We start from the raw sequence: 14,306 nt of genomic DNA, 5'->3' as shown, positions 1-14,306 counted from the left end.
CTCTGACCGTCATACAAGACAACTCAGCCCGTGTTGAATGAGTGCTATGACCGTATTTAAGGATAGTTTGGATACTTCAATGATACCAAGGCAATGAAAAATGTTATATTGACATGAGATCATAAAAAAAATTGTATATTTGATATGTGTTTATGGTATTTTTTTTAAAATGATATATAAGTAAAAATGTCTTAAACTCAGATATTTTGAAATTGTAGTCTACGCTTCAACTGCCAGATATCAATAATTGAATTTGAAAGAGATAGAAAAATTAGAAGATACAAATCATTTGATAACTTAATTAAAGCAAGTCCGAGTGGTCCTGTTACACCGTCCGATTAGTCCTGAAACACGGACCGAGTGGTCCGAAGACACGGTCCGTGGTTCTAGGCCGAGGGGTCCGGGGCCGTGATGTCCGTAATTCATTCCTTTACTTACAGCCTACAGTCCTTGAATTCGAACCGATCGCGCAACTATTTGACGGATCGATGACCAATGATTGATTGATCGCTGGCTGATCGATAACCGATGACCGGTGAACGATTTGATCGCAGTTTTGTTACATAAAATTGCGGATGATTTGTTTAAAATAATTGAAACGTAACATAAAGGTATTATAATTGCTTTTAGTTATACAAGCACTTGTGTAAATAAGTTATAAATAAAATTGACAAATTGATATGACAAATTAAGTTATGACAACCAATTTTACGTATGTGTAACCTATCTTCCGCCTGAATTCTCAGCAAGATGTACAAATGTTCATGATTTTTTCGATTCATTGATGTCACAAATATATTCAATTCCAAATGGAAATCCATTCTACATATGTGGTGGTTTCAATAGTCGAATTGGAGAAATGGTAGATTTTATTCCTGGTGTCGATGAATTACCAGAACGAGAAGTTATTGATTCCAAATCAAATAGTTATGGAGAAATATTCTGTGAATTTTTGTCAAATGTAAATTGTTGTGTGTTAAATGGGAGAAATAGTTGGAAAAATGATTTCACATATGCATCGACACGCCGTTTATCAGTTGTCGATTAATGTGTATTACCATATGAAAATTTAAATAGTTATAAAAATTTTGAAGTAATTAGAGATAGTGAATTGGCCAACAAAAGTATTATTGCAGGGTCAATCGAGTCAAGATTCGTCCCTGATCATTCGGTGTTAAAATGGGAAAAGGAAATTGCTTTATGTGAAAAAAAATTATATAGAAAATGTGCATAAAAATAAAAATGATCAAAAGCGAGTGATTTAAAATGTGAAAAATGTACCAAATAATTGGTTACAAGATGAAAATGTTATTAGTCAAATAAATTCATGTATTGTAAATATTGAAAGTAGTAATGGTAATCAAATTGATATAGATAATGTATATAGCAAATTTATAAATATCATGCAAACTGAGATGAACTGCAAGCTAGAACAGAAAACAAAACTTTTAGACAGTTGTAACAATAAACGACGATAATTTAAGAAGCCATGGTGATCAGATGAATTAACTTTAAAATGGAACGAAACGTGCCTTGCAGAAAGCCAGTATTTGAGTTGTACTGTCGGTGGTAATACAACTGTGTTAGGAACTCTGTTTTTGAATAAAAGAAAGAACTGTGATAAACTTGGACAACAGAGGAATTACACAGTAATGTTTATTCTGCCTTCCTTGATAGCCGTAAAGCTTTCGATACAGCCTGGCGTAAAGCCCTAATGTATAAATTATATAATATGAAAGTAAAGGGCAAAGCTTGGTGTACCATTGATGATATGTACTCAAAAACTGAAAGTGCAGTTGTAATGAATCAATGCAAATCTAGATATTGTACTGTTGATGAAGGGGTACGTCAAGGAGGTGTATTATCTGGTATGTTATATTTAGTCTTCATTAGTGATTTATTAAATGAACTTGAAACATGTAATCCAAAAATGGGGGTTGACTATATAACTTCTTGTGCACCATGTCTTGCTGACGATATTGTTTGCTTAGCAAATTCGCCGGATAAACTCCAACAGATGCTTGATATATATTCTAATTATGCTAATAAGTGGAGATTCCAGTTTAGTGCCACAAAATCATGCATTATGTGTTTCAGCAAAAATAGATTTAAATCGAACTTTCAATGGACACTTAACAAAAAATGCATTCCTATAACGGATATACTTACCTGGGTATTGAGGATAAATATACTTACCTGGGTATTGAGGTGTGTGATAACTTAAAATCTACAGCTAGAATCAATTCCGCCTGCAGGAATGGTCGTAATTCGTACTTTGTAATTACAAACATCCGAACAGAAAACATCAATGCAATAGCACTACTTAAACTTTATAAATCTGTCGTCGTGCCTACATGCTTATATGGCTATGAATTCTGGTATGGTTTGAGAAATCAAGACATTATTCAGCTTAATCGTCTCCAACACTTCTTTGTAAAGGATATTCAGAGGTTCAAGCCCCGAACAAGGACGGATATGTGTGAATGTATGTTAGGACTAAACCCATTAATATGCGAAGTGGAAAAACGAAAACTGTACTTTTTAGGGAAACAATGTAGAATGGAACCAAAGAGCATACCGAAACAAACTTTTCTTATTAGACTTTTTACCTGTTTACCAAATATCAACTCCCGAAATGGTTTCGTTCCGGACGTTTTACAGTTTATTCAAAAATACAAGCTTTGTAAATTCCTAGATACATAACTGAACTTTAGTAATTTTTCATGTAAATCTCAATGGAGAAACAGTGACTGCCACCATTAACTCAGTCCAATATGATTTATGGCATGACCGTGTGGTTTCTGATTGTGGATTCACAAGGTTCCATCAAGTGCATACGAATATATCTGTTGCTGACATATGGCGTTGGCCGCCGTCTTCCTTTGACATAAGAACGGCATTTTTTATTGCAAAATTAATCGTCACAGTACCTGATACTGAAGTTAAAGACTGTAACCTGTGTCACTGTTCATTTCTGGACGTAGTGATGCATTCATCGTACGAGTGTAGTCATACTGCAGATCAACGTAATATTTCCTTGATCTGATAATCGAAAACTTTCCCCTAGATCTATACGTTGAGTTGAGTTATTATAACCCAGGTGTCTTATACTGTGTTGTGCTTGGGAAACAACCGTTTACTGAACTTGTTAAATCTGAACTGAACGATTTCCGCACATTGTGGTTCGATCTGCTGCAGACTATTACCGTATGTTAAACTCTATATTAAGTCGATCTTGAGCTCGACTGCTACCAGAGTATCTGTCAGCAATATATGGTGCTGAAATGTATTTAATGCGTAATATTACTGATAATATTGCACATTTTGTTTTTACACTTATTTCCCTCCTTTTTGATATTTTGATATACTGTATGTTATAACTGCACATCTTTTGTGTTCATGTACATATTGCTGGATATTCTTGTATATACTTACACATGTTGTCATCTCTATTAGAGGAAATAAAGACATCAATGAATGAATTCTCAATGAAGTTGTATTGCCGGATGGTACTATTACAAACAATATGGACTCTGTATTAAATATATGGAAAAATTGTTTTTTTGTAATTTACTTAATCAAAATTCTAATAATGAATTAGCTACAAATGTAAATTTAAATTTTGAAAGTAATATGTGATTTACTAGAGAAAACAATTATTTTTAAAGAAGTTTTTAATGTTGTCATGAGTGCCAAAAAATGGTTAAAATGCTGGTATAGATTTAATTCAAGCTGAATTATGTAAAAATTATAGTTATTAACATCTTAACAAAATTGTTTGATTTGTGTTTTAAAACTGGTAAAATTTCAAAAATTTGAATAAAGGTATTATTACTCCTTATCTTAAATGTTCTAGTTCAGATCCATTGTCATATAGAGGTATTACTTACGCACCATGTGCATATACAAACTTTATTGTAGTGTATTGAATAATGGATTGGTAAAATGGTTAGAAGAAAGGGCGATAATCAATGATAAACAAAATGGTTTTGTTAAAGGAAGGAGTACAATTGATCATATGTCCACTTTAACATCAATTGGTCTCAGTATCGTATTAATTTTCCCATAGACTTTTATAGTGAAGTGCATATTTTTAGGATTTTTTAAAAAATATGTAAATTGATTCAATAAAACTTTCACTTATGTAGCATTTCTAAGGACATGTGAAAAAATAATTTCCCGCAAAGAAAATAGGGTGAGTCCACGAAGATTGGACAGAAAAGTAGTCTTGAACTATAAATAGCCATTTTCCCTATTTTCAGTTTCGTTTTGCACTCACCAAACCAACCTTTTCAGTGGAACATTTTTATGATATTATGTTAGATTTTCTTTTAAAAAAAGTTCTTCATCTTACAGTGTGATGTTTGCTCTATTTTTTAAGTCATTGTTCATGTCTTTTGACAAAACATTAGTTTGTAGAGAGGCAAAAAGAAAATGCACTATATTTTTATAGCATCCATGTTTTGACGTACACCTGCTCAGGGATATGCAATACGATACTGGTACCTATTACTAATAAACATTTCAATATAATCCTAAAAGTTGTTGTTTTTCTGCTAGAGTATTCATTTCCATACTGAAAATTCAGAATATCATTGCCCTGCTACAAACATGAGTTTTCTATTAAAATTCTTATATAGGTACCCTATTCCAGGCATAAGACTAATATCTCAATGTTAGCCAGAAAATATTACTTTTGATAAAAAGCTGCTGCATTAATCAAACTAAGCAACTTTGTGGTTTATTCTGACATGGTAGATACATAAGCTGTACTATGAGTTCCAAATCATTATTTAATCCCCACTTGTGAGTTCCATATATGGAAATATTAATATCCGAACCTCCTTTTTTGTCTTTAACTCAAGGGAGCCTCTTGTTTAAAGTAAAGTATAATGACCGGTACAACCAACTGTTTTAAACTATAGATATGGTCATTTCAATTATAATAAATCCAGAAAAAATTATACCAATATCATAGTTTTAAAAAAACTCAGGGATATGCAATACGATACTGGTACCAATTATTGAAACTAGAAAGAAATGTAAATTAATTAGAGTGTTGTGTTCGTTTGAATGACAATACTACTGATTGGTTTAATGTAAAGACTGGTTTGAAACAGGGTTGTGTTTTGTCAACTGTAATGTTTAATATTTTCATTAATAATTCAAGTACTGATGAAGAAATAGTATTTTGTATCATTAATCTTTGATACTTTTTATAAATCGTACCTATTTTTAACTGTATTTAAGATGTATATATTACTATGTTCTCAATGGTCTCTCATAATTCTTTTTAGAATGGCTCATGCATTTTAATTTGTATGTTTTATCTCTTATTGTTATCATGTTTCATATGAATGTATTTGGTGAGACTAAATATCCTAAATATCAATAATTCATTTATTAATATCAAGAAATGATTTATTGATATCAATAAATGGGGAATAAATTCCACATCGGCTTGTCATACAAGATTTTCAAGTTACAGGTGCTACATGCTTACGACGGACTGTCGCATTTTTACTACGAACAAAAAATATCTGATGAGGAAAGCATGAAAGACTATCTACATGTCACAGATACTTAGTGTCGCGATTTTTTTTTTTTTTTTTTTTTTTGCAATATATATATAGGATTGTTTGTTTTGTTTGTTGAGATTTAACGTCCGGGCAGCAATATTTCAGCTATATTCAGACGATGAACTTGAAATTGATGATTAAATGAACATGAAATGATGATGAAATGAAAAAGGGATGGGACACAAGGACAATGGGGTCAACAATTTTTGATTGTCACTGGAAATAGGGAAAGGTGGGTAGGGTCGGGCAATTTAGCCTCTTGTGGCGGAGCCCTATGGTTCCTACTCCGGGAGAATACCACAGTAGGGTTCTTTAACGTGCGAGGAACGTGGCATCTTTCCCAACACGGTGCACCACTATGGTTTGCGGTCAGGTTTTCCGTATTATAGCCTGACAACCCCAGCATGTAACACGCCAGGGGTACCCCATTCCACCACCTGGGGCACACATCCCAGTTGCTCTGTGGGCAGAGCGCCCTAGCCCCCGGCTAGGGTTGTGAGCACTGTTTAGTCGCCTTTTACGACAAGCTTAGCGCTGCTGCAGGCCTATTCTTTTAACACCCGGACCTGCACGGGGCATATATATATAGAAAAAGAAAACGGCATCATGTATATTATGACAGCTAAAATTGCACTTATACTATCCATATGAAGTTCTCTTGTATATGGGGTCGACTGATATATAGGACCTATATACCAATCGACCCCATAAGGCCATATACCAGAATACTCCCGACCCCAAGTACCTGTGATACATGTATTAACATACAATGCGTGGTTTTATAGCGTTATTGAGCTATAGAGACGAGATAGTATTGGTCCGACGAAACAAAAAAACAAACCATTTACTTTCCATTTTGGATTTTAAAACGACAATGCGAATTGATATTACAGGAAAGTCAAAGAAAAGGTTTATTAACTGTCTAGTCTTCATATTTTTACAATCAATTTTATATTTTCCGGACCCATGCCAGTCAGACAACAATGTATTAGAATCAATCCAAACGCATTGACAACTTTGATTGTTTATTCGGTGTCAAGCAATTTTGGTTTTTGATGACCAGATAACGGAAGTTTTGTGCACTAAGATAGTTGACTGATGGACCAGCTATCTATTTGCAACTATAACTAGTCTCAACAAAGGTAATAATTCATTCAGGGTTTCGGGTTGGATCACTGTGCACGAAATTGTGTCTGTTAGTGTTACATTTGAGTAGGTTACTATCTGAAGTGAAATTGGTTACAAGGTACATGTATATAGACAGTCTTAATCAGCTGCGTTAGGGATTGGACTCTTTAGATCAACTGGTTAGAGTACTGACTATAAAAAAGAGGTCTGGAATTCCATTCCCACAGCTGTTACCAGACAACTTTTAACAATATAATCTTGATGTTTGCTGAGACATTTTTTAGACTGATGTTTATCCCTCACAGGGAGGCCACCAAGCAAAATAGAAATTAGCCCCCAAGACTGCATAATTATGTGTACCACTAGTTTACATGTATTACTTTATCATAACTTTCAGTTGGTAAGTCCAGTTTATCCCCTGCCATGCATAAGACAAGGTTCGCATGTACATGTAGATGTATTTTGATCTGACATTCTGTATTAGCTTGCAAAAATGACATTCAGATATCCAACAACCAGATAGAAGGTAATGATTCAGACATGCAATGATCACCAGAAAGTTTGAAATTTTTCTCATGGTACAATGTGTATTGTTGAATAATACATCTTTTGTACATGTACATGTACATGTACATCGATGACCAAGGATAGATTTTTTTAAGTTCTTGTAAAATGGTACAAAAATGTACATGTACATTTTACCAACTTCACAAAATTGTTTGAAGAACTACAATGTACCTTCATTCTATACACATCCCAGTAAATTGTCATTAGTTCACACTTGAACTCAGATTACTGATTTGGTTTGTTGAATTAGGAATTTACGTACATTTTGTATGTACTAAAAGTTCAAAGCTTATTAGATTCAAATTAATGGACAGGTAAGGACACAATAACAATGCAAACATTCATGATTCAATAGCAATACTGTATTTGACACAAAAAATAATGCAATTGTGTAGATTCATATGTTTATAAAGTATGATAAATCACGCTATAGATAGCTCTTCTACTCTGAAAAAACAAAAATGTACTAGACCATTCAAAACCATACATGTACTTGGCATTAATGTTCCTTAGGGTATTCTACATAGAATTATCTTGGGAATTTTTTATCTTTGAAAAAAAACATGGCTGTTGTTACTAAAAATAGTACAAAGGGGTAAGGCAGAAGTTTTTCCCATATACACTAATGACTACTGTCAACACAAATTTAAATTTCTCCACTCTCCACAGTGGAGATATTTTGAGTAGAGTTACAATGTCTCCACTCTCCACAGTGAAATCACCATTTCAAAAAACGTTTGTAATTAATTTCTCTATTCTTTATAATACCAAGGTATACTTAAAGCAAAATTTAAATTAAGTTTGTTTCCCCTCTGCCGACTGGGTCTGAAAAAAGCTGCCAGGTCAAAAAATTATTTTTGGGAAAATCCATCTTTTTTTTAATATTTTTTTTTGCTTTTGTAAATTCCGGAAAATGTGTCCGTCATTGGTCCCTATACAGGAATTAGTGTGCACTATAAGTTACATTAAGGCGCACTGTTTTGCACACCAAGTTACCCCGGTCAAATTTTGTAAAACTTAAAATTAAAAGTTGAAATTTGGTGGATATATTGTTTAAATGTAGATAAGCATTTATACATAGACAGATGTAATATATGTTATGGTAAACAGGTGTAATTTAAATGAAGAATGGTATCCGGAACTGTTCAGTTCCCTGTCGTATTAAGTTCTTTCCTCAGCATCAGATGGCTGATTTTCAAAATACCTTATTTCGCATGAACTTTTGGAACTGAAATTGTGAGAGAATGAATCGAAAAGGGTCTTATCAATTTTACCCTTTTTCCACCTTCTCCATGCATGCTTTCATCCTTTGGTAGTGTCTAAGTGCCTGATATTTTATAAAACATAGTAATTGACTGTTAGTGTTAGTTTCGGAAAGGCACCCCTGTACTAAAACTCAGTAATATTTTTTTTCAATATGATACCATGGCTACTGGATTTTATAACAATAATTACTAAATTACTTATAAATGACTTGAACCTTCACACACCAAGGATTTAAAAAATATGCACTTTTTTATGACAAAACACTAGAAGTTTCTGTGTGTTCTGCCTCAAAACAGCTTTATTTCAACAAAATGAGACAAAATTTTCAGAAATGACCTAACTGTATTGTACTACCTTAATCGGAAGTCCTCTCGGGCAGACACTAAAATGCTTCATCTCAGGTGATTTTTTCCTTGTGTTCCAGCGATAAATATGGAGGTTGATGAAATGATATGTCTCTATTTGTACTGTCAGAAAATCACATTTTCAAAACAGCAAAAAATATCACAAAAATAAACCCCCAAAAAACACCAGCCTGCCTGGTCCGTCTGAAACATGACCCGGAGGATTCTTTTAATAATGGCCTAATGGTTCTAGCAGTTTACTAACATTTCAGTAAAGGACAGAAAAAAAAAATTAAAAACTATTGAAATAGAGCAATTTTATCCCAGTTTTTACTTCGGTAGAGTCACAGTGGAGGACATTAGTGACTCCACTGTGAAGAGTGGGGTAATTAAAATTTTGGTTGGGTAGTGTATCTCCTAAACCATTAAGTTTGATCAGAAAAATATCTTGAGAACTACATGTATGATAAATAGAAACTTTCAATTGATGAAATGATCCTTATGATATTAGTCCTCCCAAAGTCTTCTTTTAGTCAAAACTGTCTGACAACCTCTTGTTAGAGTTATTTAACCTTGAAAAGCAAACATTTAACAAGGTGAGCACTTCAGGCTTCTGGGAGCCACTTGTTTTTATACAAATCAAATTAGTTCCCAATTTTGTTTGAAATTTTGAATAGTAGGTTATGGTCAACAACTTCCCAAAAGATAAGAAATCTTAATAAAAAATAAAGTTATTGGTGACCACTCTAAGAGTGGTGTACCACTACATGTATGTCAGTGATCATTCATGGTATGCTTCCAACTGTACTGTATAGGCACAATATCAAAATATTTCGTTAAACTTTTAATTCTAAAAAATAGCCTTTATGCAGTTCACATGTTGGCATTGATGGCATGTTAACCTTGTTAAATGAACAATATCAATGTTAGATAAAAGAGTGCTATTGAATGTGATAAAAGAACATTCTGTCATATTTCTGACAAATTGGTAATGAAGTTATCAGAGAACACTGTTAGGAATAAAGAAGGTTTTAGAGGTTTGACTGTTTTTGCCTGCATTTTTTAGGTAAAAGGTACTTTATGTGTACCAGTATAATGATTTTTTTAATGTTTTTTTCAGATTTGAACAATGGCAGATGCATTTGTTATTACTGGAACAAGACCTCCATCTGCCGGTGGACCTGGTAGAGTTCGTCCATTGTCAGGAAGATCACGTAGTGGATATCATAAAGTAGGGGAATCATCTAATATTGATGAGACGTTGTTCAAATCTCATAACTATACCACACATGTTCAGGATCCCGGATTTAAGTACCCATGGGTGCCTACACCAAAAGAGGAGAAAAAGAAGGGTCCCCCTCTACTGTGGTCCCCCTCTCCAGTTGATATGCAGAGATATGAAAAGAAGTCTCAAGGAGTGATCTCTCTACGGCATTCAACCACAAGTCAATCCTCAAAATCAAAACATAGACTTACAAAACACACACCAACATTTGTAGATGAAACCCTGTTTGGAGAAAGGCTACCAGAACCATCATTTGAATCCCCATGGGCAGAGAAAGTCCGATCAACGCCTCTTCATTGGGCACCAACCAATGAAAATTATAACCGTCAGATGACACAAGGCTCAATGAGGGATAATAACAAACAGGAACCATACAGCGTTGATGGTAGACCTCCATCACGCCAGGGGCGTAGACCAGGAAGTAACAGAAGCCGACCTTTAACTGTTGAAAGTATGTCAAGTGGGAAATCTACGACAGTTTGGAAGCCTTGATACAGATACAACTTATTCAGATAGTATTGTGTAATTTTATGATGAAAACATTTATATCTATCCAATTTTTGATATTATACAGATAATAAGATATGATTGAGTGATTTTGCTAAGCAATTCCATAAGTCATTTGGATTATATCTTTATGTTTAAACCAATATAAAATACTGAAGACATTTTTTGACAGCATTATAAATACAAAGAGCCTATTTTACGACCTATTGCCACTGTTTACTTTTTGATGTGAAAATTGATGGTTTTCTTTTCTATCACCCTGTCCTTTTTATTGTGCCAAAGTCCCTATTTAGGTGCAGACCATTTTCTTTTCAAGGGACCCTAGGATTTTTTGTTGAGTGATCAAATAAAAAAAAATTCATGCAAACTGGGAGGATTTTTTCAGCAGCATGTAGCCAGATTTCAAATTTTTACTAAAAAAACCTACTAATGGTAGAAATATTGAAACATTTTGTTTTTCTGTCCATGGCTGAGTAAATAAAATTGACTTTGCTTAAATTTGGAATTATGGCATCTGTGACAAGTACTAATGAAATATAAATTACACAATTAACTTATGTCTTAAATTTTCTTTTTTTTAAGTGTTTTACATCCCTTTACAAAATCAGTTGGTCATCTCTTGTATATGTAGCTTGTTTTTTGCTTCAAATATTTTTATTCATTAATTCATTAAATATTCTTCATGATGTCCCGCATTACTTAAAGCATTTCCTTTTTATGCCTTTTTTTCTTCTATCCATACAGTATACTTTTACTATATCTTATCCTTCAGATTAAGTGCTGGAATCTCCAAGAATCAAGCAAAGTTGAAAAAATAATGAATCATGCTCAGAAATACACACAAATTGGCAGTTTGTTCGTCTTATAAGTGCCAGAGGATTCAGAAAAGTGAGTTAAAATACATTTTGTAGGGGAAAAGGTAGTTATCTCCCTTTGATAAAAAAAATTGCAATGCATTTTATATAATAAAGGAATGAGTGCCATTTTGCATTTAGATAACATTTTAAATACAATTTTATGGAAAAACTTTTATCATAATTCACTTCCTGCCTGATTTTTACAGAGTATAGTTCCACTTAAAAATCATGCAAATGAACCAAATAAGGGCTTCATTCGTATCTGTTGACCAGTAAATTCTATGGAAGGAATAAAAGTCATTATTTCATCAAAGGAAGTGCGAGTTGAATGCTGGGTTCATTAGATTTTAACTACAAAAAAATGAGGGAAAGTTGTATGTTACATACTCATTCATTTTCATATACATGTACATTTACCCTAAAATTATCTCATGATATACAATTTCCATAAAAAGGCACTTGGAAGGGATTATTTTAGGGATTTATAAAATGCTTAAGATATTTTATAAACATGTACTGGAAAGTCAAATAATCCGAAGGCATCGACCGTTTTTACACTGAGGTTTGGTTGGGAAAAAAATAAAGTTATTCCAAATTTGAGGGGGGTATGGTTTTACTAAGCCATGGACAGTAAAAAACATATGAATAAATATTCCCCCATTACTTAACAATATACATGTAGGTTTTCAATTATAAAATGGTTTTACTCAGCCATGGACAGATAAAAAACTATGAATATTCCCCCATTACTTAACAATTTACATGTAGGTTTTCAAATATAAAATGAGAGAATGCAATGGTCTGTGTCTAAGTTGTATATGTAGAACAATTTTACTTTAATTTCTGTGTTACTATTAAATGTATAGCTATTTGTAGTTTTCACAGATAAGGTTTTGTGAGAAAAAAAATTGTGTACATTTTCCTAAATGTTAAATGTTTATTATGTATTGTGTGGGTAACTTAACATAAGAGGATTTCCTGACTGAGTAGAACTTGTATAACTTTGCAAAATTCTGACTAACAATTGTAAATTATGGGAAATTCATTAACACAAATTTCATACTTCAAAAACAAATTTCCACAAATAATTCACTTCCTGAGTTGAAATAATTGAAATGATTTTCTTGATTTCAATATTTTTTTTTTGTTTTCTAACCTTTGAATTCCTGTCACTTACTTGAGTATTTTCATTAATTTGATTGTTTTATGTAAGAACTAACACCAAGTACAAAGTACATACAGGTATAATTCAAATCATGACGAAATCAAGGAATATAAATGAGAGTATCAGCTCTGCCCTGAAACTAAAATATAGAGATGAAAGATGATTCAGAATTTGATTTTTGTCATATTTCCTTCAGAAAATCACAATACCAACAGTATAGTTTGACCAAGTTAAATAATTTGAATTAGAAAATGAAGAATTTTGATTTTATTATAGCTGCTTACTCAATTATTTTTACGAGCCTGGGGCTACTAGGTAATCATGATTACTTATTTACTCTATTATTTTTACCAGCCTGGGGCTACTAGGTAATCATGATTACTTATTTACTCTATTATTTTTACCAGCCTGGGGCTACTGGATAATCATGATTACTTATTTACTCTATTATTTTTACCAGCCTGGGGCTACTGGATAATCATGATTACTTATTTACTCTATTATTTTTACCAGCCTGGGGCTACTGGATAATCATGATTACTTATGTAGCAGAAATTGCTGAGTAGTTCCAAATGTGTGCATCATTCAATACAGGCAGACATGAAATGAAATTAAGGCACAATTTAGGTTGTAACTGAAACCATTCAGGAAAGAGCTGTAATACAAAACCTTCTCAATTTTCACACCTCATAAGTTTGATTTGTCATTTAAGATTTTAATGAACTCATAAATCAGCAATTTTAAATTTTGTTTTGTGATTTTTGACTTTTTTCAGGTTTAATGTTGCTTAACTTGTTATATTATTATATGCTGTTTTATTTTTGGTTATATATAATCAGGTGCTTGGGGTTGTGAAAACATTTTTTTTAATAGTTTTTTTAAGAGATCATGGTTGCTAGTTCTAACTGTATGTACAGTGAAACCTGTGTTACCTAAACCTTTGGAGGCAAAGCTTAAAGAGCTGGCATTTCTCATCCCCATGGGGTTGTTGTCTCTGACATATTCACCATCTTTATTCTTGTTATAAGTTACAACAACATGCAAATGTTTGTTTGGTGTTTCAGGTACACAGTTATAGTATGACAACAGAGAAAAAAAATACAACTATATTACTATGACAATTATAAGTTTTTCCATAGTCAAAAAATTTCTAAAATTTATATGATTATGAAATGAAATTATCTTCCGTAATGTCATACATACATGTATATTCTGAAGTATTAGATGCCTCATATGGAGAGATTTGTTATGCCAGTTGGTCCCTTAGATTCTCACTTACAAGGTTTGGTTTAAGTAGGTTCTGCTGTACTTTCATTTTGTACTCATTTTAGATTAAAAATCCTTCATTCATTCTATAGCAGTTTTGGTCTATCAAGCAAAATTTATCTAGTCTCAATAGACCAAATGAGATCTACTAAGATTGCTTGCTCAAAATCTCTTCTGATATACTTGAATATTTATAAGTGGTATATGATTAAAGAAAAACTTAAAGCAAATTTAAAAAACCTTATATAAACAGAATAACAATAAATAATGAGTATATTCACTTTGCAACTAATTATCAAGATCCAAGAATTATTCCAATCCTCACTGGTAATTCTTGTATGT

General features: G+C 32.7%; 1 protein-coding gene across 1 annotated transcript; it reads left to right on the top strand.

Annotated features, from left to right (window-relative positions):
- Positions 1-6,564: 6,564 nt before the first annotated feature.
- On the top strand, positions 6,565-14,056 carry LOC148598890 (RBPJ-interacting and tubulin-associated protein 1-like). The gene is made up of 2 exons (XM_088560511.1): positions 6,565-6,721; positions 10,005-14,056. The coding sequence occupies exon 2, from the start codon at positions 10,014-10,016 to the stop codon at positions 10,659-10,661; it is 648 nt and encodes a 215-aa protein (XP_088416637.1). The 5' UTR covers positions 6,565-6,721; positions 10,005-10,013; the 3' UTR covers positions 10,662-14,056.
- Positions 14,057-14,306: the final 250 nt, after the last annotated feature.

The sequence above is a fragment of the Perna viridis genome, chromosome 14 (genome assembly GCF_037379345.1).
Source record: "Perna viridis isolate PV_CMFRI_1.1 ecotype Kerala chromosome 14, ASM3737934v1, whole genome shotgun sequence".
NCBI lineage: Eukaryota > Metazoa > Mollusca > Bivalvia > Mytilida > Mytilidae > Perna > Perna viridis.
This window is presented reverse-complemented; position numbering and strand designations above follow the sequence as displayed.